This window comes from Chelonoidis abingdonii, chromosome 4 (genome assembly GCF_003597395.2).
Source record: "Chelonoidis abingdonii isolate Lonesome George chromosome 4, CheloAbing_2.0, whole genome shotgun sequence".
Classification (NCBI taxonomy): domain Eukaryota; kingdom Metazoa; phylum Chordata; order Testudines; family Testudinidae; genus Chelonoidis; species Chelonoidis abingdonii.
The window spans coordinates 89,360,025-89,385,408 of record NC_133772.1 but is presented as its reverse complement, the minus strand read 5'-3'; the positions used below and the strand labels follow the sequence as shown (position 1 = coordinate 89,385,408).

The following is a 25,384-nucleotide window of genomic DNA, read 5'->3' as shown; positions in this document are numbered from 1 at the left end:
TCCCTTCCAATCCTGATATTCTATGATAGACATACCTGGTACTATAGTGAGGAGTCTAAAAGCAAAGTCTTTTACAGGGACCAGCCAATATAGGTTCATTATAATGAAATTAAAAGTGGGAACCCAGAGAATGGATAAGCTCATAATGCTGGCTTTAATAAAGTGATTGGCTGCTGCTAACTTACCAGGTGCTTTGTAGTTTCTGAAGGTGTCGTTCACTAGTGGGAAAAGAAGCACTACAGGTGTTTCTGGGCCTTCTTTGTCTCCAACTATGTAGCACTCCTTTGGACTTTTTGCTTCTTCTTCACCTGGCACAATTTTGGGGAAAGGGATTCCCTGCTCTGAGAAGTACTTGGAGGCTTTTATCAAAGGCTGGGTAATCACAGAGGGGAAAACAAAAGATCAGAAACCAATGACAAGACTAAGACCAAGATTTACCAAAGAGATAGACTTCAATAAGAGTGGAGTAAGTCTTGTGGAGACCTGTGGAGTAAATCACTAAGCAACACAAATAAGGGTGGTAGCATCTAACCCTCTGTGATCTATAGTTCCCACATCCCCCTTCCTTAGGGTGACCAGATGTCCCATTTTTAAAGGGACAGTACCATTTTTTGGGACTTTTTCTTATATAGGTGCCTATTACCCCCCACCCCCTGTCCCATTTTTTTCACATTTGCTACCTGGTAACCCTGCCCTTCCTGTCAGAGCTGTGGCTGCATTTCAGGTGCTGGTAAAGTGATCCCTATGTATAGTTTGCATATCACTTTGAGTTTGTATACCACACTGGAATCCTTCAAGGCATGAGGCACCATAGGTTGGTATATTATTATGTGGATTAGTTAAGATTTTTGTGACAAAAGAACTGCATGTTAAGAACCTAATTGTGCAGGATTTACTCAAGTGTGTGGCTGCTCACTCACATGCATACTCCCATTAAAGCTCATCACTGTGATGGTTACCCAGTCAAGCCCTAAAAAGTAATCCACAAGGATCAAACACTCAAATGGTTTATATCTGGAAGTGCACATGTGGTGGTATGTGTAATTTTCAAGTGATTATAATTTCATTATTTCTAAACCGAATTTCTTCAAAATTAGCCAAAGTACACCTTCCCCACTCACCCCCTCAAGAGTCAAGTTTAAAATCTTTCACATTGGGATAATCCCAAAGTGTCCAGAATAATTTTTGCCACATGTTAACATACCCATAACACATGTGTTGAACAAGTGAGAGAAAATTTTGCCCAATCCAGAGACTTGCACACCATCTCTACTATAATTACTAAGGTACCTAGCCACCCAGTAGAATTCACAATCCCTGAGTTTAGCAGGTTTCCTGTACAATGCATGGGGAAAGATAGGCACCTGAAAATGGGATCCACAAAAGCTAGTTGAGGAGCTGCCTAAACAAGCCAATAGCAGATGCTGATGAAAGGGGTTTTTTCTAATCTCTGCCTCGCTGAGGCTTGTGCATCTAAATCCAGACTGGAGCAAGGCACCTATCTCTACTTGAGATCCAAAGCTGTAAACCCTCTCCTGGAGTCAGGCGACTAAGCCAGCCCTTGCCAGAAAGACAGGAACACATGCCTAACTCCTAGTGAAAACGCTGGAAGGAGGAGATGCAGCAGCCTCTCTTATAACATTTACTTCAATATTTAGGGCATTCATCCAGAAGGTGGGGGACCCCAGTTCAATTCCCCCCCATTTGCCTAATGTAGGGAAGGTATTTGAAAATGAGTTTCCTACTTACTGAGTGCCATAATCACTGGGCTCAAGGATATAGGGGAGGCTGCCTCCTCCCCATCCCTCCAACTGAAGTCAGACATGCTTTGAGAATGCTGACCAATTTGGGTCCCTCTGGTAAGATAGCCATAGCAACCCATAGTTTCTCCTGGTTTGAGGATTCTGCTGAGGCTTGGATGTGATATTGGTGTCCGGCTGTCTAGCTGAGGCAGCAGTGCACATATCCAGTGGCAGAAACTTAAGCTTCTAGGGGACTTTTACAGAAATAATGTAGGTGTCTTAGGTGCCTGCAGGGTTAGATGGTGGCTGAGCAGGGGTTTTGAGGCTCTCATTGGTGCTTACATTTTGCATTTAGGTGCCTAAAATCAGAGTTAGACACCTAAGTCCTCTTGTGGATCTGGGCCTAGGTAGTGTTTTTTATGTTTAGCACAGAGTCCGGTGATCCTGAAACAAGGATTCACACCACTGGTAGTATGAGTTTATTCCTGTTAGAAACAACTTTTTCTTTAAGTGTTTGGAAATAGAGAGTTAAGAATTCTGGCAGCTGAAAGGGGGGATATTACTTAAGAAAAAGGCAAAAAGTCTGACCGCTATCTGTGATCCTGAACTGTAGTTGAAATGCAGGATGAGGTCCACTTTCCTCTCAGGTCTCATAAGCGGTGGGTAACTGGTTTCAAAGACAAATGCAGTGTCTACCAGAGCGAGGTGATCTGCTGTTCCTGTCAGCTGGTTAGGGTGACAGTCAAGCTCACAGTCTACCAGAAAAATATTTCTTGTCAAGAGTACGCATCACTGCAAGGGTAGGTGTTCTACTAGTCTGAGGACAATACAGAGTTAGAGCGTGGAAAGAGAATTCAGCTCCCTTTTTGACTCCAGACACAGTTTTGTACAATTGAAGTTCAGTCTTTTTGTTCTTCACATCTGGGTTTCCTCATTCTGCCTTTTGCATTATGACCTGCAGCAACCACCCTTTTGGGCAGCATGAAGTAATGCTTTCTGCAGACAAAGGGCCTCTAGGTTGGGACACACAAGACCAGAGTTCAATTCCCTGCTCTGCTACAGTGTTCCTGTATGATTGTGGCCAGGTCACTTGGTCTCTCTCTATCTCACTTCTCTATGCGAAAAATGAGGATAATAGTACTTTCCTACTTCATGGGGATAAAGGCTGGAAGGTGTCCAGACACTATGGTAGTGAGGTCATATAAGGACCAAAGATAGATATATGTACATTTAGAGAAACTATACAGTTTTCTTTTTCCTTTCACTGGTATATGAAATATTACTGCTTTAAGGATAATTCTGTATATTTATAATGGGGAATACCGCCAGAGTCAGTAATATCTTACCTACCAGTAAAAAGGGGAAAAAAAACAACTTTTTAACTGCAACTACTGCATATATACTCACCCTCACACATGCTACTTGTGATAAATTTACTCCTGAGGGCATTCTGTGCCAAAAAAATTAAAAATTCTTTAAGTTTTATTTATCAATAAATAAATGTAGAGGCTCCAGCATGGCAGTGGGGAGCACAGGCCACTGGCTGCACAAAGGTGGGAGATCACCCTGCAGTTCCCCCACCCCCAGGACACAGACTCAGTGGTGAGGCTACACCTGACCCTGACACAGCACAAGGCCTGGACCTGCCCCAGAAACACCCTGGGGCCCTGCCTCTCTGCACCAGGTGTGGGGCAGGGTGGCTCAACCAGGCAGGATCCAAGTGTGAAGGGGCTCAGTGTAGGGGGATCCAGGTGTAGGATGAAAGGGTTCTGTGTGGGACAATCTGGGTGCAGGCAGTTCAGTGGGGGGGAGTCTAGGTGTTGCAGGATCTGAATGCACAGTGGCTCGTTGTGGGGGTTCCAGGTGCAGGGGCAATAGGACTCTGCAGGAGCTTCCAGCTGAAGGTGGTTGGAGCTTAGTGGAAGGGTCTGGGTGCTGGGGGAGTGGGGCTTGGTGGGATGGGGGTCTGGGTGCTGGGGGAGTGGGGCTTGGTGGGGTGGAGGTGCAGCAAGTTGGGGGTCAGTGGCATGGGTGTCTGGATGTGAGGGCTCAGGGTGGTGTGGGGAGGTGGGGCTCATCAAGGTGCGGGTTTGAATGCAGGGAGATCAGTGGGGGGTGGTCTGGGGTGCAGGGGTGGGGGTCCAGAGGCAGCGGGTCTGGGTGCAAGGGGACTCCAAATGCACAATTTGAGGTTCAGTGAGGTGGGGTTCAAGTATGGAATGTTAAGGGGGTTCTGAGTGTATGGGCTGAAGCTTGGCAGGGGTGTCTGGGTATGGAAGGTCCAGATGCACGGGGGTTGGGAGGATGGGGGAGCAGCTCCTCATATAGTGACCCCTTCTCCTGCAGCTGAGGAGTCATGGGTGAGGAAGCAGGGGAGGATGCTGAGCTTACTGCAGCTGGGGGAGGTTTCTGCGGCTGGGTCTGACACAGCCCCAGCCGCTCCTTGCAGGGAAAGAGGAAGTTCTGTCATCTCCTGCCTCCAGCCCAGCTGAGACTAGCAGCTGATCCTGGCTCAGGGTAGGAGCCACTGGTTGGGGTTTCCCCAGACCTGTAGTGGTTTACCTCTCTGCCGGCTGCTTCAGGTGCCTGAAATGATATACCTGTGCTGCTAGGGAGTGGTGTGTGACTGTTCCTGCAGCTTCCCTTTGCTTCCCAGTTAGAAAGTTATTTTTCTGCAGGAAAGCAAAGAGATCTGTGGGGGACATGAATTCTGTGCACATACAGTGGCACAGAATTCCCCCAGAGGTATAAATTGCAAAGCCACGTGATAAAGGAATTATCGTATACCTTTAACTGCCTTGTCTGCCCTCTGGCCACTAATACATACCCCTGGGACTTACATTCCAAACCTCTGAGAAGCTTAAATCAACCTACAAAAGAAATATTTTCTCCCCTTCTAAATGTGGATTTTTCCCCAAAAATTATACATGTCCAAGGCCCCAGGTGGGCAAGATTCAGTCATGCACCAAGAAAAGCCTTTCTGTAAGTAAAAATGTCACAGCTTTAAAATCTATTATCAAAAGCAATGCTAAAAACAGGATCTTTATATCACTGGGAAGGGGGGATTCCCAGTGGGAAACTGCATTTGCTTCTAGCCCTGCAGGACTGTGAGCTATCTTACTTAAAGTCATGATGAATTTAGGTATAGAAAGGTTTGACTATCCTTTCTAGAAGCTTTTATGGCTTTCTCCAAGCCCTGCATAGTTAGAGTCATAGTAACTAAGACCTCTGACATTTGAAACATTGGGCCCCAAAAATAATCCAAATGCACGTCTGAAAGCTAAGACATTCCTAGAGCAAATGTTCTGTAACATCCACGGCATATACAGAATATATGACACTGTGTTATGGTATAAAGGTTTCCTAGGCATTTGTTTGGGAGACAGAAACTTCAGCCTCCTCAATGTCTTGACAATCCTTTCCATATTTGGGGCATATCTGGTATATAAACAACAGCAATATAATAATAGCTTGCATAATTTACTCATGGCTTTGCCACTCATGGGTAATGGGTGTATCCAAATTTATACCCGTGAAGCCTTCATATCATATCATATCATATCACACCACAACACATCACCATGTATTACTACCTAGGATTTCTCACAAAGTAACGAACCATTTGAGTTGCTTCATTCACTTCCACTAAGGACTACAGCTATCCACACTAAATTCCAGACCCCATCCCAATCTTTAAAAACGCAGCTTCAGATAGGAAGTTATCACCATACCTTTCCATCTAGAAAACTCATTCTCCAAGTAGTTATTGTGCATCTGGCAACCCTTTAGAAAATTGTGGATTTCTGAAACTGCTGGCCGCAACATAAGAACATCTCGAAAAACAGTTGAAAGGCTATCTGGGGGGGAGACCACCCGAGTAGTTAACGTGCTTGGCCTCGTAGGTAGAACAGGTTCTTCCTCTGCAGAGAAAATGATAAAAGTTTTGTATATCTGGATTCATTTTGGGGATAATCCTCTATAATAATAAATTATTATAGTATATGTTTGGCTTCATTTCAGCTTCCTTCTCTCCTAACATCCAGGCTGTCCACAGACCTACTTGCTTATCTGTCTAACTTTTCCAAAATCTGCCTCCTCTTCTCAGTCAGCACTACTAAAAGCCTTGTCCATAATATAGTTCTCTTTAACCTGCTATACTGTAACTTCCTTCTCTCTGCCTCTGACCTTATCTAAGCCAACATTTTGCACCTAAAATAATTTAATAATTTTCCTCTCCTGCATCCTTCCCATGTCCCTCTCTCTCACACACACACACATCCCTTTACTAACTTCCTATCTCTCCAACAAATTCAGTCTCTTAATTCTCTTTCTAACAATATATATATATAAAACAACAAGCTGCAGCTTACAAATGCAACAAGATAAAATGAATCACAGTAATATTTGCAGCAGTGCTCTTCTTTCTCCACAAAGTCTGTTGTGAGGATTTACTGTATCTCAGGCCAGGTCTACACGACGCGCGAAAATCGATTTTAGATACGCAATTTCAGCTACGAGAATAGCGTAGCTGAAATCGATTATCTAAAATCAATCTACTCACCCGTCTTCACCGCGCGGGATAGATGTGCGCGGCTCACCATGTCGATTCCAGAACTCCGTTGGAATTGGTGGAGTTCCGGAATCGATGTAAGCGCGCTCAGGGATCGATATATCGCGTCTAGATGAGACGCGATATATCGATCCACGAGCAATCGATTGTAATGCGCTGATATGGCGCGTCGTATAGACGTGGCCTCACATTTTGGTCCCCAACCTGCAAGCCCTCACTGTTAAGTGTACTGCTTTCTATTGACCTTAGTGAAAGGACCCACAGGAAGAAGCACTCTAGTATTCAGTAGTAAAGGTTTACAGAATTGGACCTTTGCATCGTAAACTCCTTGGGGCAGGGACAATATCTTTTATTTCTGAAAAGTATCATGCACAGCTATGCTGCTTTTTATTATTATTATTATTGTTATTATAATGTATGTCTTACATCCCTGGGCATCCTAATGAATGGTAAGTAAAGCCATAAGAAAACATACCTGAGTGGGATCAAAACTAAAAACCACTTGCAAACAGCAAAAACTAACAAAGGAAACAAGAATATGTTAAACCTCACTCGCAGGGAGAACACGCATCTGGTGTTTGGCTAGACAGAGAACACAGAAGAATGGTGGGCCCTGGAAGGATAAGCCCCACCTCCCACACTTTCAAGAATATTTTTTCTTCTGTAGTTTACCCTCCTCCCGCAGGGGCATCTCATTTATATCTATGGTAGATCTCATCAATTCTGCTTCTCAATCAACCAAAACGATTGCTGCACAGTAACTCAAGACATGGCTTTCCACTTCATGTATTAGATAATAAATAATTTAGTAAAGTAATTAAATAAAATAACCCTAAGAAAAAGTAAAGCAAAAATGCAATGTAAAAATAACTAACCAATGTCAATAACTCTGTCTTGGGTCCATTTGTGCCAGAACTCTTCAGACTCAAAGGAGATATACCAGGCATCCATAAGGTTCAATGAAAACACACTACTCCAGATCCCTGTGATATGAAAGAAATTTGATCGAGAATAACCTGTAACTTCAAAGCATTTTATTTAAAAGTTGCCTTCTGCCTTATTAGTAAACTTTATTCAATTTCTTTCTGTTAAGAGAGTTCCATATAAAAAAGAAGTATCTTTCTCTCTTTCTCTCTGCACGCTCACATGTATAGTAAATATAAAGAGGGCCATCTACCGGCATAGGCTACATAGTATGTTTCATAAATTTGTAGGTTCACTATATTTGTTGTTACACTGCAAATAGCTTCTTTAATAAAAAGTCATCAGACTTTTGCATTTTCTTTCAAGACTCTGGTTCTTGCAGTCCCAAATTCTTGACTCATTTGGATTGCACTCCGGCTACAGATATGCAATCCAGGTTGGAAGCTTACTTTTTAAAAAAAAATGACAGCTCAGATTCCCAACTAATCACATACCTCCAGGAATTGGGCTTTAAGAAAAATACCAAGTATTGCACGATTTGGGTGGGACTGGGGAAGAGGAAATCACATGAATTGGCAACAACACAAATACTACATTTCCTGAAGATTCGAAATGTTGGCCAGTTTGGGGGATTTGAATGAGGGCCAGGAATAGCTGGGTCTGAGCAGTTGGGAGATTACATGTACACCAACTTGGAATTACAAAGAGCACTTCCAAGAGCATTTGAGTCAATCACTGAATGCAGTTAGGGGTTACATGACTTATGTTAGTCAGCATCCACACTTTCCTGGGTGTGGGCAGTGTAAAGGCAGTTTGGTGCTGTCACTGAAAGCCTTTTCGAATGGCTGTTGTGAAAGCTCCCTACAGGCAAATAGTCACAACATTGCTAATTTAATAACAGGAACCTGAAACTCTCTTTACATAAATCCTTTTTAGTTACAGCAATCAGGATGAGAAGCAGGAAGAGTAAGCCAGGGGCTTTCTTTTTCTATAGCTGTCTGCAGTGCTTATGCAGAAGGAAGGGAAGGAAATATTAGATTCAACTTACAATACAGAATTACCATATTGAGGCATCTGGTTACAATCCAGTTGTGCCCTCATAATTTTATATTATAACAGTTTGATGAAGCTGTATAGACAATACTGTGCTATAGTCCTATAAAGCTGGAAAAACCACATTCCACTGACAAAGATATCACCACTCATTGCGGGTGGTTTAATTATGTTGACGAGACTGCTCTCTCCTGTTGGCATAGAGCGGCTACACAGGAGATCTTACAGCCTTGATCCAGCTATGCTGCTGTAAGCTCTCTAGTGTAGCCATGGCGTGAGTTAGTTTCCCAGATCTGAAGAAGAGCTCTGTGTAAGCTAGAAAGCTTCTTTCTCTCACCAACAGAAGTTGGTCCAATGAAAGATATTACTTCACGTGCCTTGACTCTAATGTCCTGGGACTGATACAGCTACAACAAGACTACATATATGTATGCGGTAGGTATTGTTATTACTTTACTATACATTTTAACTATAATTCATGTCCATCACAGTGACAATAATATTGCTAACCAGCCATAAATTGGCAGCCTCTTCCTGCTTCCTTCTGCTTCATCCACGTCACATCTCTTTTTAAAACTCATCTGAAAAACTACATGCTGTTTCATTTCTCTCTCGTCTGTTTCTGTTCATTTCTCTGTTCTCTGATATTATTTATTAAATTGTATTCTTTACATTTGTAAAGAGTTTGAGGATCCAGTATGTGCAAAAGACCCTCCTTAGAACAGCTGTCCTGCTTTAGAATATTAGACATATTGATGATTATTAGGTTATGTTTCAATGTTACATTGCTGAATCAATCAGCACTAAAAGTCAGCGGTAGGACCAGTCTATACCGGGGGGCTGAATTTCATAGATTTGAGATCCAGAAGAGACTAGTACTTGAGCATACTGCAACATTTTGAAAATTTTGTTCAAATAAAGGTGAAAAGATATCTTTCAGATGCCTTGTGCATAAAAGTATAATGAAATCACACTAATCTAACTCACTTAATTTCACTATAGAGATTTTAAATCTGCAGATCATAACATGCTATTGGTTCAGATACATCACCTTATACAGTTTCTAGAAGCTGAGACTGTACCAATTGCAGCAGCCATAAAACTGTGGTTTGCCAGTGACTGGCTTATGTTACATTTTTCCAGGACAATATATCACCTTCCAAGAAGCAGATCCGGGATTCTGGGAGCTTCTTCATCAGCCGACCCATGAAGAACTCACTTCCGAAGTTCTCAGCGCGAATGAAGGCCCCATATTTAAGGAGTCCCACCTCATAGGGTGTGAACTCCATCCATTCTAAAGAAAGAGTCACAAGAAACAGTATTACTGCAGTAACCTGACTGCGGGTAAAGAAAAATATTGTTGTTATATAAATAAATTGAGTTATTAAAGGAATAAGATTTTGGTTTCAGCCTCTTCATGACAAACTAGTTGCTGAACTACCATATTTTCTAACTAGCCACTTTTATTCAATACAGACATAACATTGATGAGCATGGAGAATGAATTCTCTTCAACCACAGGTGTCTGGAAAGCTCATGAGATTTCTGGTACTTCCGGCTTCTATGCAGGCCAGATACTCTTGTGATAATAGCCTCTGTCTTAATATTCTGCTTCTGATCCCAGGCAAAACCAGAAATATAGAGACACACAAATTTAATTAATAAGAAATATAAGGCCACTTTTGGAGTGAATTAAGAAGGATTCTTGCATTAAGTTAACCAGTTTGCTTAACCCTAAGATGAACCCTGTTAGATTTAAAGAAAAATAAATGCCTAGAGCATAATTATTACCTCTAAAATCTTGATTGCTAATTTTGTCCTTCACATTGAGAACAAGGTAGATGGGCAGGGGATTCTGACCATGAGTTAGTGCTTGTTGCTGATCTGTGAGTTTATGCTGGTCTTCCTGTTTGGAAACAAGATACATAACTGAGGAAAATTTAAATGACATAGGGACCTACCACTGTATTGGAGCCTGGAATATTACAGTGAAATGCCTACTTGATTCCAGCCAGGTTCTCCTCTATGGGCTTGATCCTGTAATGTGCTGAGCTCTCTGTTCCTGATCCACCAAAGCACATAAGCATGTGCTTAACCTTAAGCATGTGAGTAGTCTTATTCACTTGAATGCTTAAAGTTGTTTAAAAATCAGTTTGCCAAGGTTTTGTATACTGTAAAATTCAAAGATTTCACTGGTGAAAACTGTTAAGTTTTACCTTTTGCTTATTTAAAAAAAAATGCCCCCCTCTTTTTTTAAAAAAATTCTCAGTTGAGAACATGCATGAGTCATCTCATCCAGAAAGGGTAAATGTTACAGGAAAGACACTACTACAGCACAAGTGTACAAGAACGAAGAGCCCCAGTTATGATATGGTTTAAATCTGTAGCGTGGCTAGAACCTGTTTCCATTGTGCAGGGCACAGGTGACTTGCACCATGCAGCACTGACCAATAGAGGGCAATGCTGGCTGTGAACAGTGTTAAGTGCCAGCCTGGCTGCACAAGGTGCTGATTCAGCACCTCTCTGAAGTGGTTTCATGGGGAAGGTGCCACTGCTCCCCACACCCTGGCCTGGAACCTTGAAGGAGGGCAGCACGGCCAACATTACTTGCCCTTCTTTGGATTGAATTCAACTCTGGGAGCAAAGGGTTTTGCCAACACAGAGAAATGATACTCGCATCTGCCTGCATCATCAGTCACAAAATTCTCCTATTGTGTTTTAATTGGAGGGAGTTGAAATTTTGAATTTTTTCAGTGACCTTGTGGAATAAGTAAATAATAATGGATAATAAAATAGGGGATTTTGTGTGGGTGTGTGTTTTAAATGTAGAAAATTTTGATGGAAATGTTTAAATGTGAAAAAGTTTGGTCATCCAGTGAAATTTGTATTTTTTTTTTAATATTATTTGTCTGATTTGATTCTTTATGTTGCTAATTTTCACTGCTCATCTTAGTGTCACACTGACCGTTTTTCAAAAATGGGGGGGTGGGAATCATTTTTAAAAATCAAAATCAATTCATTTAGAAGAGTTACTGATTTGGGGAACAAAAAATGGGGATAGAAAAATTCCAGGGAAAATTTGGAAAATGAAATATTGAACTGTTATGGACAACAACAAAATGAAAATTCATTCATCCCAGTGAGTGTGCTGCCTCCTCCTCCTTCCCTAGCCCAGTCTCAGTTCCATGTGCCCATGGAGTCATACATGCTGCTTTTCACCTCAGAGTTACATGCTGTGGCATGCTTGGAGTGTGTCTGTTCCCGGCTCCCCGGACAGAGTCAGTCCTACTTACAGTTGCCTGGCAGGCATTCAGTGAGCCTGTCCTGGTGGAGAAGAGATTCATCCTGGCTAGGACACTTGCATTAACCTCTTTTGTGTCATTTTCAACATGGTAGCTACTCCCCTCCTTCACCTATCTTACCAGTCCCCTTTCTCCCTCATACTAGGCTTTATCTCCCAGTCACAATACTGCCCACTAACCTGGTACAAGGTGAGATGTGGAGAGAAGGGTAGATGGCTTTGGGGAAGCATTTATAGAGTGCTGGTGGGGGGTAAAACTTCCTCAAAATTGCACATGGATTTGAGAGCACTTCGAAAAGTAAAAGCAGCTCATATGTCAAAGGGGTTGGGCTGCATTTTGGGAACTGCTTGACCAAACAATTCCAGATTTGCTCCACTTGTAGCATATGCATTATCAAAGCAATCTCCCTATGCATAGGGATTTTAAGGCACTTTGAAAAATCAGCTTTTAAAAAGAATTTTGGATTTTCTAGAGTTTCCATGAGCAGTGGATTTCTCTCCTGTTTTTTGAACAAGTCTAATTTTAACATATACATGATCCAATCAACAAATAAAACTTATTTGTGCGGATAACTCTGCAGCCATGTTGAGTGAGCGTATTCAGTTAGGGTTTACAGTTTATCCTCATTTCTACTTTCAGAAGATTAGCTACTTAGAGGACTCTGAAAAGAGCAAATGTTCTATAGTACCCCATCATGTAACATGGCTTCAATGATGAGTCCCCACAGATCTGTAAAACATATCTTGTGCCCCTCTTGTTTTCGCTGTTGCAGCTCCTTTACATAGTATTTCAGACGATCCACGGAAAAACAGGCCAAGAACTTGTTTTTGATCACGTGTTTCCGAGCGTCACTGACTGATGCCTCCATATCTTTCTGTGACCAGTCAGGATCTTCATACAAATTTGACATTGTCCTGACAAAAGGAAATATAAGGAAAAGTTGGGATTCAAAATTAGAGCTCCTTGAAACTCTCAAGTTTTGGCTTAGACAGCGTTGGACAACATTTCTTGATTTCAGATTGGGTGCATGGGTTTACACCTTGATGTGCCTTTCAGGTTTGAATGAAACCAAAAATCTCAGTGAAATGTAACTAAATTTAACTGAAACCACCAACTTTCATAAAATGTCCATTAACTGGGCTCATACTTGCTCGACACCCAGTCCAGGTTTGCCAAAAGGTTTGTGAATTTCAGCAAACAATTTGGAAGCCTAGCTCAAGTTTTGGATTTGTAACAAACTCCCCAATCCTGATTCTATACCCACCCTGAAGCAACTACATTGCTTAGGTACATCAAAAAAGTGATATTAGGGTAGTATTAACACCACCAAATTAGAACAAGATTGTTTTAATGTGATGGGGTGTGGCTGCTTTATTACAACAATCCATTTTGCTAAGAGTTATATATTAATTAATTATTATTTCCTACTTGTGCTGGTGGCGTAGAACTGTACATTTATTAGCACCAGGTCTCCCTTGGTTGCCTGTAGCTTCAGATGCTCTAATCTCTCTAATTCACTTTGCTACTTTTCCAGTGTTCATATCATTCACATATGATCATGGATGACAGCAAATATTCATAAACACTGAGATTTTTGGTTTCATTCAAACCTGAAAGGCACATCAAGGTGTAAACCCACGCACCCAATCTGAAATCAAGGCCAACGTGAAAAAGTCACACTAGATGAATAAATCTGCTTGTTAATTATAATTCTGTTGGCCAAAAAGGCCTCTGGAAACCATAAACAGTGATGGTATCTTGGTTTGTGTATGCAAATAATAATAATTAGATATTTAAACTAGATTACAATGGGCACATGCATAACTACCTGGAGACTAATAAACATTTCACTACTCTGGAGACTATGTTCTTAATTTCTTTGTGTCAGAAGCTTAGTCCTCCTTACCATGTTGTGCCAGATAAACCACTGATGTACGAAATACAGTCCAAAACATTCAACTTCTGAATACTCAACAGGTGAGCGTACATTGCTGTCATTGCTCTCGTACCACCACCTGTTGTCATGAATGCCACCACTGGTACCTATTCAATGCAAGAAAGCATACATTTAATGAAAAATAACTATATGGGTGAGGACAATTATTGATTAGAATAGAGATGAGTAGAAATTATGTTAAGAAGTTCAGGCCCTGATTAAATGGTAAAAAAAATTGTATATGATCAGTTTGCAAGCAGAGACATGATCTGAATTAACCATGCTGCATAGAAGTAACTGGAATTGCTCTGAGTTTTCTGTAACTTACTACTTAGCAATTGGAAAGCAAAGGCTGTTATGTTAGACATGGAATTTTAAACACTGAGCATAACTGGAGACTAACCTCAGTACTTTCAATTCTCCTAAAAAATCCTCTAGATTAATACAAATTCCTGTATTTTTATGTTGGACTTGTATTAGACTGATTGTAATAGACTTGTACTAAATGCAATAAACTATCACTGTTGTGACCTTGTCAGTAGGTATTGGTCATCTAGGAATAGGCAAACCTTGTAGAATTTAAGGTTTTGTGAGTTTTGTTTTATTTTTTTATCCAAAAATTTGTAAAATGAGTTTAAATTTCTGTACCATTTCCCCCAGTGACTTAAACCTATGTCTCACATGAAAGATAAGTTGGCTCAACTAACACTAAAGATAGATACCATGCACTGGGCTAAAGACACTGCTGGCACAAATGGTAAATTTAGCCTAAAGTCTTTAAGGAAGTATCATTTTTGGGCAGAAGTGTGGATGACTTTAAACCTGCCCAGTGTGTACCTTGTGTAGTCATTTGCACTTGCTAGGTGAGTGCAAAGTAGTAGTAAACACAACCACTTCAGAATCATAGTATTTTGCACCCACGCAGCACAGGTGCAAATGGAAAGTCAGGTTCAAATCAATTGTAAATTTGTAAACAGTAAGGCCTGGTCTGCATTACAAAGTTAGGTCAACACAAGGCAGTTTAGATTGACCTAGCTGTGCATGTGTCTACACTTACATTTGTCTCCCACCAATGTAAGTGTTCCTTTATGCCAGCTTAGTAAAACTACCTCCCCAAGCAGTGTAGAGCCACAGTCGATGTACATAGGTTGATGCAGTGTGAGTGTAGACACTGCGTTACTTATCTTGACCCTAAGTGTCCTCCAGCATCTGTCCCACAATGCCCCCTGCTGTCTGCTCTGGTCTCAGTTGTGGACTCCCCAACTCAGGGGTCATAGAATTTTTGAAATTCCTTTTTCTGATTGCCCAACTTGGCAAGCACCCCTAGCAGCTCTACATTGTTGAGTTCAACTGCTAAGCTGACCATGCCAGCTCCATGCTCCAGACATGCTTCTGCCTGGAAAAGACAGGAGATATTGACCCTCCTAGGCCTGAAGAGGCTGTGCAGGCACAGCTCCAGCACCAGCCATAGAAATGTCAACCTCTGTGAACAGCTTGCTCAGAGGATGCAGGAGAAGGGCTATAACAGGGATCAACAGCAGGGTACAGTGAAAGCCAAGGAGCTGCAGCAGGCATACCAGAAAGCCAGACAGGCCAACACTTGATCTGCTGTGCCACAGAACTGCTGCTTTTATAAGAGCTGCTTGCTGTACTTGGCAGAGACCCCACCACCACTTCCCACACCACCACTGATACCTCCATGGAGACTGAGTCACAGGATGTCCACAGTGAGGTGGAAGAGATAGTGGATGGGGAAGAGAATGAGGAGTATGGAGGACAGGCAACCTGGGGAATCCAGCTGCACAGCGAGCCGGGACCTGTTTTTGATTCCTCCCACAGTCCAACCAGTCCTGCCAGTAAAGCATGGGTTACCCCAATGCAGGGGAAGGAACCTTGGGTAAGTGTATAGATAATTTCTCAATTAGAAGGATGGCTTCCCCAAAATAGCAGGACACATCTTTTGACTTATCATTAATTTACTTGTGCTAGAAGAGGTACTGGCACAACCAAGAGAGGTAGAGTTGCTATCTGTGTTTCATTCTCCTCTAGAATTAGCAGAGGGGGCCATGCAGAGAAGTTTGTTTATGTACTCAGGGATGTCCCTTGAATCCTCCTGAGAGATACAGATGATACTTTCATGGAGGTACTCTGCAATCTTCTGCCTAAGATCTCTAGGAAGGATTGCTTTATATCTGTCTCTTCGGTAGGACTCTTTCCCATGCCATTCAGTCATCAGTTCAGCAGGCATCATTGCAGTACACAAACTAGCAGCATACAGGCCCAGGCAGCTTTGGGACACCAGCAGCAACTGTTCTCTCTCTGCCTTTGTTACCCTCAGGAGTGACGTATCAGCTAAAACCACCACCAGCTGTGGAAAACAGGGCCAGTATGCAGTGACAATGCCCTATACTACTAGATTCATGCAACCAAACAATTCTCTCCACATTTCCTCAACACTTGGCAAGCCATACGCACCATGGTTGGTGCTGTGACTGGCACCATGCACAAGCAATCCCAAGCAGAAGTGAGAATGTAGTCCTTAAAACTTTAGGGGAGCAAGGGGAGTGAGGTCAGCATCTTAAGTTTCACTTTCTGTAATGAATAGACTGACAATGGTACCTCTGTGTGTTTTATCTGCAGCTGGTGCCACTGCAGCTTTTAGGGTCTCCCTTTCCAAACCCATGTAAGACCTGAGTCAGATAGGGGAGAAAGAAGAGGGCTCAGGATGAAACGTTCAGTGAGATCCTGCAAGCCAGTGCTGCTTTAGAAAGTGAGCACAGGGCTTGGACAATGAACATTGCAGACAGACTGGAGAAGGAATGAGGGGAGAGCAGAAAGGCCCGGGAGCCCAGCAGGAAAAGGAGAGGGAGATGCACCAGAACATACTGGGGCTTCTCAGGCAGCAAACACAGAGTGTTGCAGGCTCTAGTGGACCTGCAAGTTCAACAATTCTGGGCTTGCCTCATTCTGAAGCCCATTGAGAACTCAATATTGGGACGTACTCAATGTTCCATGTGGCATCGGGGTTGCCGCACTACCCCCACCACTCTGCTCCAGGGGACATTAAAGACAATCACAGCTTCACATATGCCAACCATGGCTTTCACAGGTCAGTGTATGTGTAGGAGAAACATGAATGTTCTTTACCCTTCATAAATTCTGTTCTATTAATTTATTAAATTTTTTTTACATTTTTAATGTATTTGTTTTAAAATTGCACTTTTTTGCACATATTTTGTTACAGAATAAAATTATATTATTTGGAACATAATTCAACTTTATTAGTTCATAACATATGCTGCCGAAGGCTGAGCAGTTCTGAAAGCAGCCAATTAACTGTTACTGCACAGTGCCACACGACTTATAGGATTGGTCACAAATAAAATTAATAGGTGCACTGACATTGTCATATTCCTATGTGTGCAGTAATCACCACACAATTCCTACCAGGCCACAACAGAGCAGGGTCAGGTAGAGTACACTACAACCTAAGTTCCCTCTAAGCTGCATGGCCGCACAGCTGCCTATTACACCCTGTGCAGGGGTTGAGGCCTGTGGCGGGTAGATATGCCTCTCCTCCAGCATGGAACAGCCATGGCAGGGAGAGGCACCCCTTCCTGCAAGCCCCTGCACGGACCTGCCACACATCACCTCCATATTGGTGCACATAACAAAATTCATTCTGCCCATGGACACAAAAAATTAGAGGGAACACTGACTACAATATACATTTCTCTAGCTTACAGTTCAAGTGGTCTTTCAAAGCCTCTCGGCACCTATCGCTCCACACTGAGCTCTTCTAACAGCCCATGTATCTGGCTGTTGAAGTTCAGCAGACAGCCACTCTGCCTTTGTCCCAGTGGAAACATTTCCCCCTTTGCTTCACAGATATGACACAGCAGGAAGCTATAACCATTGGGATATTTTTCTCACTGAAGTCCAATCCTGTGATTGAACAATGCCAGCATCACTTCAAACAACCAAAAGCACACTGAACTGTTATTCTGCACCTGCTAAGCAAGTAGTTGAATCATTCCTTTGTGTTGTTGAGGTGGCTGGTGTTCAACTTCACGAGCCAGGGGAGCAAGATATATGCTGGGTGCTCCAGGATCACTACTGGGCTTTCATCATTGCCAGAAGTAATCATCCGGTTGGGCAAGCAAGTCTCTGCTTACAGCTTTCTGAAATGTCCTGTGTTCTTAAATACAGTGTGTGAGCATCATGCACCTTCCCTGACCAGCCCACATTGATGTTGATGAAGCATCCCAGTGATAATCATAGAAAAGTAGCCCATTCTGTTGATGTACTCTGTGGCAAGATGATCTGGTGTCAAAATAGGGATCTGAGCTCTATCTCAACCCTTCCCCACTCTTTGCAGTTTGGAAACCCCAGTACCACAAATCCATCCATTATGTCTTGAGGCATTACTGAGTCACAGTCCTGCACTGCACGACAACAGCCCCCATGGTGGATTTCCTGACTCCAAATTGATTCCTAACTGATTGGTAGCAATCCAGCATTGCAAGTTTCCACGGTGCAATCACCACTCGCTTCTCCACTGTCACTGCAGCTCTCATTTTGGTGTCCCTGCACTGGAGGGCTGGGGCAATCTCAGCTCACAGATCCAGGAATGTGGCCACATACATCTCAAAGTTCTGCAGTCACTACTTGTCATCTCAAACAGTCAGTGCTTGTTTCTTGGGCCCAGAAGTGGCACTTCACCATCTGCAGCTGCTCCATGAATGTTAACAACAATCTTGAATTGGTTCTCACTATGTCCCATGGGAATCTGTCCTCCAAGAAATTATTATATTCCCTAATCATTTGATTCTTCTTGCAGCTCTGCAAATACTGCAGGATCTTACAATAGTGCAGAGCTGTGCTAACTCCATGCTTCTGTCAGAGATGGCGAACAGCGTGAACTGTGGTGAAGGTTTGTGGGATTTCAAAAAAAAGGCGCAAAAATTATGGGATACAGATAACGTTATGGGATGGAGACAGTTGCAAACTGGGAAGTTGACCCCATGCTCCCAATTACTCCTGTGCAACTCGTTTAAGCCTGTCATAGGTCTCACCTCCACTCTGAACTTTAGGGTACAGATGTGGGGACCTGCATGGACACTTCTAAGCTTAATGACCAGCTTAGATCTGGTCTTGCTGCCACCATCCAGAATTTCTGAATATCTGGATCACTCTCTTTCCCCCCACCAGTCCCTGGTGAGTCCAGATCCAATTCCCCTGGATCTAAAAAACAGGGAAAAAATCAATCACATTCTTAAAAAGAAGACTTTTAATTAAAGAAAAGAAAGGTAAAAGAAAGAAAAAAATAAACCCTCTGGGAGACAGCATACCAGCGTATCTCACAGACTATAGATTGAAAACACAGGATGTCCCCCTGGGCAGAAATCTTAATACACACAAGAATATCCAATTTGATAATTCCCCCGTAATTGCACCAAGACAAGTTACAAAAGAAAATAAACATAAACCTATTTATTCCTTTCTAAAACTTACTATTCTGATAAGAGGCTGGTTCCTTGATCTTTTCCACTCTGGGTGAAACTGAAAACTGACTAAACAAAGGAAACTTCCCTCCTTCCTTTTGAAACATCTTGTTCCCCCACTGGTTCCTCTGGTCAGGTGTCAGCTAGGCTAGATGAACTTCTTAACCCTTTACAGGTAAAAGAGGCATTAACCCTTAACTATCTGTTTATGACAAAGCCCCATCATGCATTGCCAAAACTTCCCAAAAGACAGTGAGCTGGATGGTGGTGAGTTGCACAGTGAGATACCTACTCATGGTGCACTGCACTCTCTATCAACACCACAGACCAGTGAGTATGGGCACGATGGACACAAGGAGCTAAGTATTTACACACACAAAGCAATGTACTAACTGCAGTGGTGGTATGCCAACGTAACTAGAGGCAACATGAGTTTGTAGTGTAGACATGGCCTGAGTGACAGAAGTTCTGAGTCTGTCTGCATGGGTTGGCTGAGAAGATGGTTGGGCCTAAGAAAGCTTTCGCTGTAATTCTGAGAACATGGGCCTAAATCATCTTGGTATTTAATACATATGTTTATTAAAGCAACACTGTTTAGGAACTGTATGCATACGTAAAAATATGTTATTAATGTCATCAGTGACCACTCATTTCCTTCCTAAAAAGTAAAATCACCCACTTCTTCAGTGCAAAGCTTTCTGACCATCTGGAGATTGTGAAAATAGAGAACAAGATGCCACATTTTGGCACCCAATTGACTGAGCACACCTCTGTGAGAAGGAGTGGGAAGGATTCTGCCCCACATACCTCATCATCCTGCAGGTCCTCCTCTAGCTGGAGAACCTTTTTCAGAGAAGCAGCAACCACCTTTTTCCTTTTACGCAGGAAATCCTGCTCCTCCACACACAGCTCAAACCCCAAACGCACATCTAGGTCTTCCCGGCTGGAACACAGGCACAAATATTATACGTTATGACTTGTATCTCAAGATGTACTGTATAGTTAAATTAATAAACTATATACACTTCATAAGCAGATAAGACATTACCATTATTACTATTGATTTAACCCTAAGCAGAGCACAGGATCTGGTCCACAAGGTGAATATAGCTGAACCGTTTGGTAATAGTGACCAAAACATAATAAAATTTAACATCCTTGGGGGAGAGGGGGCACCAAAGCAGCCCATCAACAATGCATTTAATTTCAGAAAGGAGAACAACACAAAAATGAGGAAATTAGTGAAACAGAAATCAAAAGGTAGAATGCCAAAGACTTTTTAAAAACACCATAATAGTCTCAACTTAAATGTATACCTCCAATTAAAAAACATAGGAAGAGGACCAAAAAAGTGCCACAAAGTAAAAGAAGGAGTTAGAGGCAAAAAGGCATCCTTTAAAAAGTGAAAGTTAATCCTATTGAAGAAAACAAAAAGGAGCATAAACTCTGGCAAAATATGGTAAAAATATGATTAGGAAGGAGGAAAAAAAGAATTTGAAAAACAGAAAGGCAAAAAAAAAAAAAGAATTTGAAAAACAGCTAGCCAAAGACTCAAAAGTAACAGCAATTTTTTTAAGCACATCAGAAGAAGGAAGTCTGCTAAACAACCAGTGGGGTCACTAAACAATCGAGATGCTAAAGGAGCATTCAAGGAAGACAAGGCCATTGCAGAGAAACTAAATGAATTATTTGCATCCATCTTCATGGCTGAGGGTTTGAGGGAGATTCCCAAACCTGAGCCATTCTTTTTAGGTGACAAATCTGAGGAATTGTCCCAGATTGAGGTTTCATCAGAGGTGGTTTTGGAACAAATTGATAAATTAAAGAGTAAGTCACCAGGACCATATTGTATTCACCCAAGAGTTCTGAAGGAACTCAAGTGTGAAATTGCAGAACTATTAACTGGCACCACTACCCTGTGGTGTACAATCTTAACTGGATTTACATTTTATAAGGCAATTGGCAGGTTTACATGTTCTTTGTCAAGTATTTTATTAACACTTCTACCTTATGTCACTGGCTAGGTAAGGGATTTTACTGTGCATAATAGCTGACACAAGAATGTTCAGTGGATTGTGATGCTTGGAGGATAAGAGATCAGCAAGATGAATGAGATCTCTTTTTCTAACCCTGGATGCCAAGTAAAAAGTCTGGAGTGGCATAAAGGGTCCATAAGGCCTCTCATTTTAGCTGGTGGAGGATACGCCCAGGATTCATAAAGCTTTCTTCCAAGGAACTCCTCACAAGCCTTGGCAGCACAGCACAGAATCTCACCCTGTGCGTACAGATTTCTAAAACTACCATCAATAACACTTCTTATGCTATATCTAACGTAGAAGTCTCATTAAATATTGACTGTGCTGGGTGTGTTTTATTACATGGTCTCAATCTGAGATCAGTACATGGCAGAAAGTTATGACATGAGCACATCTTTCCCCAGAAACAAAGAGCAGAACTTGACCACCATCCATCAGAATCCAAGGAGCCAAGAAAGAAACTTACCACTGTTTTGTCTTAAAGCGTAGGTCAAATTTTCTGTGCTGAAAATGAGAAATGTAAATATAATAAATGATGAGATATTTCTACAGCCTTCCTTCCTCCCCACTTTAATGAGTTTCATCTGCTCCTAGTCACCAGAACATTCACAAAGCCATGAGCTGTGGTAATCCGAGTGATGTATATGACCTCAAGAACATTTGTAGAAAATTCTCTTGTATCTCAATGTTTCCTTGTTTTTTTCAGGCTGGTGCATCAATTTACCAAGTTAATACCTTGTATGTATCATCTACCTCTGTCTGCCTCATCTCATTATTGCACCACTGAGCTATGGAGCAGCCAAAGCTCTGTTACAGGTTAGGGAATACACACATGAATGGAAAATGAGCAGCAGTGGTCCCAGTGGAAAGTCCATTATTAAGCCCTGGACGGGCTATCAGGAGTACCAGAAAGAAAAGCTTGAAGTACCAGAACTGATGTGTGAGCCTAGCCCAGCTGAGGATTTGGCCTCTAGTGTTAGGGTTTAGGATAGAATAGCCTACGTTCTTAGAAGACACTGGGCTTTTCAAGAACCTTGAACTATGCAGTTCTTTTCCTGCTCTAGGCCCTCTTGCCGGTTGAGTGTGAATGATCTCAGACTCTTTTCTCCTCCTTTTCCCATCTCACTAAAGAACTGCCACATTGTGTTTTGTGGTCCTTCCCCACAGCTTGGCAGACACACTCCCATATTTTCTTTTTCTAATCTCCTTAATAGAAAGCATCCTCTTTGGTTTCTAGGAGGCTGGGTTTGTTTCTCTGGGAGGAACCAGCAAGAACTTAAACAAAAAATTCAGTATTATTCAAAAGGCTGGCAGTGCTTACCTTATCTATTACTTCTTGATCAAAGGGAAGTAAATTCAATGGCACAGTCAGAGGGCCATTTCTACTCCTTCCTGCTCTACATGACATACAAGCACACTGAAAAGAAACCAGGGTTTTTATTAAAAGGAGAAGTACTCTTTTGCTGCCCCATCCCAAATAAAGGTAGATGTATGTTGCTGTCTATATTACTCCATGCTACTACCATGTTCCATTATAACGTACAAAGCTGGGAAGTGTCTTCATTTTTGGGACTGTAATATCCAATTGTGGCTGGCTATGGTTGGCATAGTGAAACAGGATGGGCTCTGTAAGATGAAAGCTGGGGTCACAGCACAATGAAAGGCTACGGGTTTCTTCAAAGGATCCTTTCACTGTAAACATCAAGTCATGCTCTAACAAATGGAGACAAAAATAAAGAACAAAATCAAACAAAACCTTTACCAGTGCCTGTAAAAAAACAAACAAAAAAACCTGCGAAAAGACAAAAATACCTAGAGATGGACTGGAACCAAAACCCGTGTTCTGTACTCTCCTGGGGGTGGGGAGATTTGAAATCTGGAAATGAACTCAGATTCAAATATTGCCTATGTCCCTACCTTTACAATGGCCTGAACAAAAAACCCAGATCGGAACACCCCTGTGCTTTGGGATGCCATGTATTTACTGCCACTGTATTCTGACACAGCAAATGTACGTGATTGTATTGTATGTTATTATAGGCCAAATGATGTGCGGTGCAGCTGCTCTTCAGAATTTGACCCTACAATAGCTAATAACCCTGTTTATAAGAACAGATAGACCAGATGAATCTCTTTCTGTCTGTTTTAGTCACTTCACAGATAATAGGCCTGATGCTTGCCAATGCTACAACTCCTTTGTTACACTTGATCAGCACAAGGGAGTGTGAAGAAGTGTAACTAGTCCAGCTAGTTAGAAGTCTAACTGGGCAATTGGAAATTCTCTTTGCATATGTCCCTGGTTTACTGTAGGGAGCATGCCACCAATTCCCAGCCGGAGTATAGACTCATGAAAGCCATAACTACTAGTATAAATTAGAGCAGCCCTGAGGCTCATCTAACACTAGGAGGCAACCCATCTTCTTGAAGCCATGGGAGTTCAAAGACAGCTTAAATCCACCTTTGCAATCGCTACTCCAGCCCCTCACATGCACCAAGCAGAGCACACAGTACCTTTAGACACAGATAGATTTTATTTTGTAATAGTTCAAAATAATTAAAAACAAAGGAATTTATATTGGGGGAAGTGATATTATGGCTACGATATTAATCGCACAAAGTCAGAAAGTTCAATCTTTTCATTCCCACATGAAAGTTACCATTCCTGCATGCACTGCACACACTGCAAGAGAGCTAGTCATTACATAGTGATGGTCACATAAACATGGAACTGTGACATATTATGTAATTTGCACACACATATACACATATATACACATGTATAAAAATAAAAAATGTTATTTTCTATAACAGCAGATAAACAAATGGGGCATTTATTTCATGTATGACCATGCAATGGAAACCTTGTTGCAGTGCATGTGGGAAAGGGGATAGAGTTAAGGTTATTAGTGGAATCATAAGTCTAAATTCCAAGGACCTGATTCCCCATTGTCCTGCACCTTGTGTAGGTCATATACATCAGAGCAAAGTGTGTGCAACATGCTACCATTTAGATTTGGTAACATTTTATACACATTTTGCACTAGTATAAATGATGGTACGCTGTGCAGGACTAGGAGTAATATGCCCAAAATCTCAGCCTGAATGTTGCTTTAAGGCAGTGGAATTTTAACAATTAGTTATAGATTCAGTCAGTGTAACCCATAATAAGGATTATGCATTTCCCAGTTGCTGTTACAAAGGCTATAACTACTAATAACCAGTTAATGAAGCAATAACCTCACTTGTAGAATGTGTTTTTTTCTTCTTCTTCTTCCATCTCCTCCTATCCACCTGAACTTCCAAGCAGGACATTTCACGAGACTGTAACAAATATGACCAATAAGATGATTACACACAGAAAATATCACAGGGGGAGACTTACCTCTTCAGCCCACTATTTTGCTACAAGGAAGGGAGGCAAATATTGGGAGTACTGTGGAGACAGCATGCTTGATCCCTGGTTCTAAGTGCCTTGCATTCTTCTGCAATGATTTCTCTCGCAGACTAAGAATTAATATTAACAGGCTCTAGAGAGAGTCATATCTAATCCTCAGGTGAAGGGTTAGTAGCTATAATACACATACTCTAGGTTTCTGCGAGGTGTGGTATAAAGCAAAAGAAAATGAAGGCATTTTTAAAGGTCCTATAAGGATCCACCGGGACTCTCATAGGGGAAAAATAAAGCTACAAAGAAAACAGATGTTCTTGACGAGTGAAGATTTGCTCTGTATTTTTCATTGTGTTCATAACTAGTGACAGCTCGGCTACAGAACGATGCAGGAGTGCTGACTGGAGCAGTAAAATGTCATTCCTGCAATACTCCAATGGAAGTTTCTTCCAACGGTCACTGCAGGGAATAACGGGAGAGCACCAGCTGTGAGTGCTCACTGTTATGCCTTTTCCAGCTGGAGTCATTTCTATGGTGTGCTGGCTTGAGGAAGCTCACAGATACTCTAGTCTCAGCCACTCCCAACATAGACATTGTAGGGAATGGTGGGGAAATGCAAACTGTTCACAAGCTATCCAAGCTCAGCTTTTGCCTCAGCATGAGGAAGTGTTTAGGAGTATCAGCTCTGGGTCATTTTACTGATTCTCTAGTTTCTGCACAGTATGATAAGTATTGCTATGCAGTACAGGCAAGAGAAAACAAAACAATATTTACCACTACTACCCCATTAGTGATGATGGTTTCAGGAAGATCCAGACTAGAAAACAAAATGAAAAGTACACATTTCACAACCAGTATCATCTAAATATTACTTTAAGCATTTTTATCTTGATCATTTTAATTTTTGATTGTTCATAAAAGTGTACCTC

The 25,384-nt window shown here is 41.8% G+C and overlaps 1 protein-coding gene across 2 annotated transcripts in view; it reads right to left on the bottom strand.

The window, feature by feature from the left end:
- LOC116832805 (cytosolic phospholipase A2 epsilon-like) overlaps nucleotides 1-25,384 on the bottom strand; it is a 48,169-nt gene that overhangs the window by 1,898 nt on the left and 20,887 nt on the right. The window contains exons 7-20 of one of the 2 annotated variants that reach the window (XM_032793845.1): nucleotides 25,230-25,272; nucleotides 24,310-24,388; nucleotides 22,611-22,780; nucleotides 22,389-22,484; nucleotides 21,534-21,571; nucleotides 19,839-19,974; nucleotides 13,498-13,634; nucleotides 12,280-12,505; nucleotides 10,081-10,195; nucleotides 9,446-9,583; nucleotides 7,188-7,295; nucleotides 5,474-5,662; nucleotides 2,331-2,497; nucleotides 186-372 (exon numbers count right to left, since the gene is read on the bottom strand). In XM_032793845.1, the coding sequence (XP_032649736.1) occupies nucleotides 186-372; nucleotides 2,331-2,497; nucleotides 5,474-5,662; nucleotides 7,188-7,295; nucleotides 9,446-9,583; nucleotides 10,081-10,195; nucleotides 12,280-12,505; nucleotides 13,498-13,634; nucleotides 19,839-19,974; nucleotides 21,534-21,571; nucleotides 22,389-22,484; nucleotides 22,611-22,780; nucleotides 24,310-24,388; nucleotides 25,230-25,272 (1,829 nt within the window). The remainder of the gene's footprint in view (nucleotides 1-185; nucleotides 373-2,330; nucleotides 2,498-5,473; nucleotides 5,663-7,187; nucleotides 7,296-9,445; nucleotides 9,584-10,080; nucleotides 10,196-12,279; nucleotides 12,506-13,497; nucleotides 13,635-19,838; nucleotides 19,975-21,533; nucleotides 21,572-22,388; nucleotides 22,485-22,610; nucleotides 22,781-24,309; nucleotides 24,389-25,229; nucleotides 25,273-25,384) is intronic. The other variant, XM_032793846.1, reaches the window with a different exon arrangement.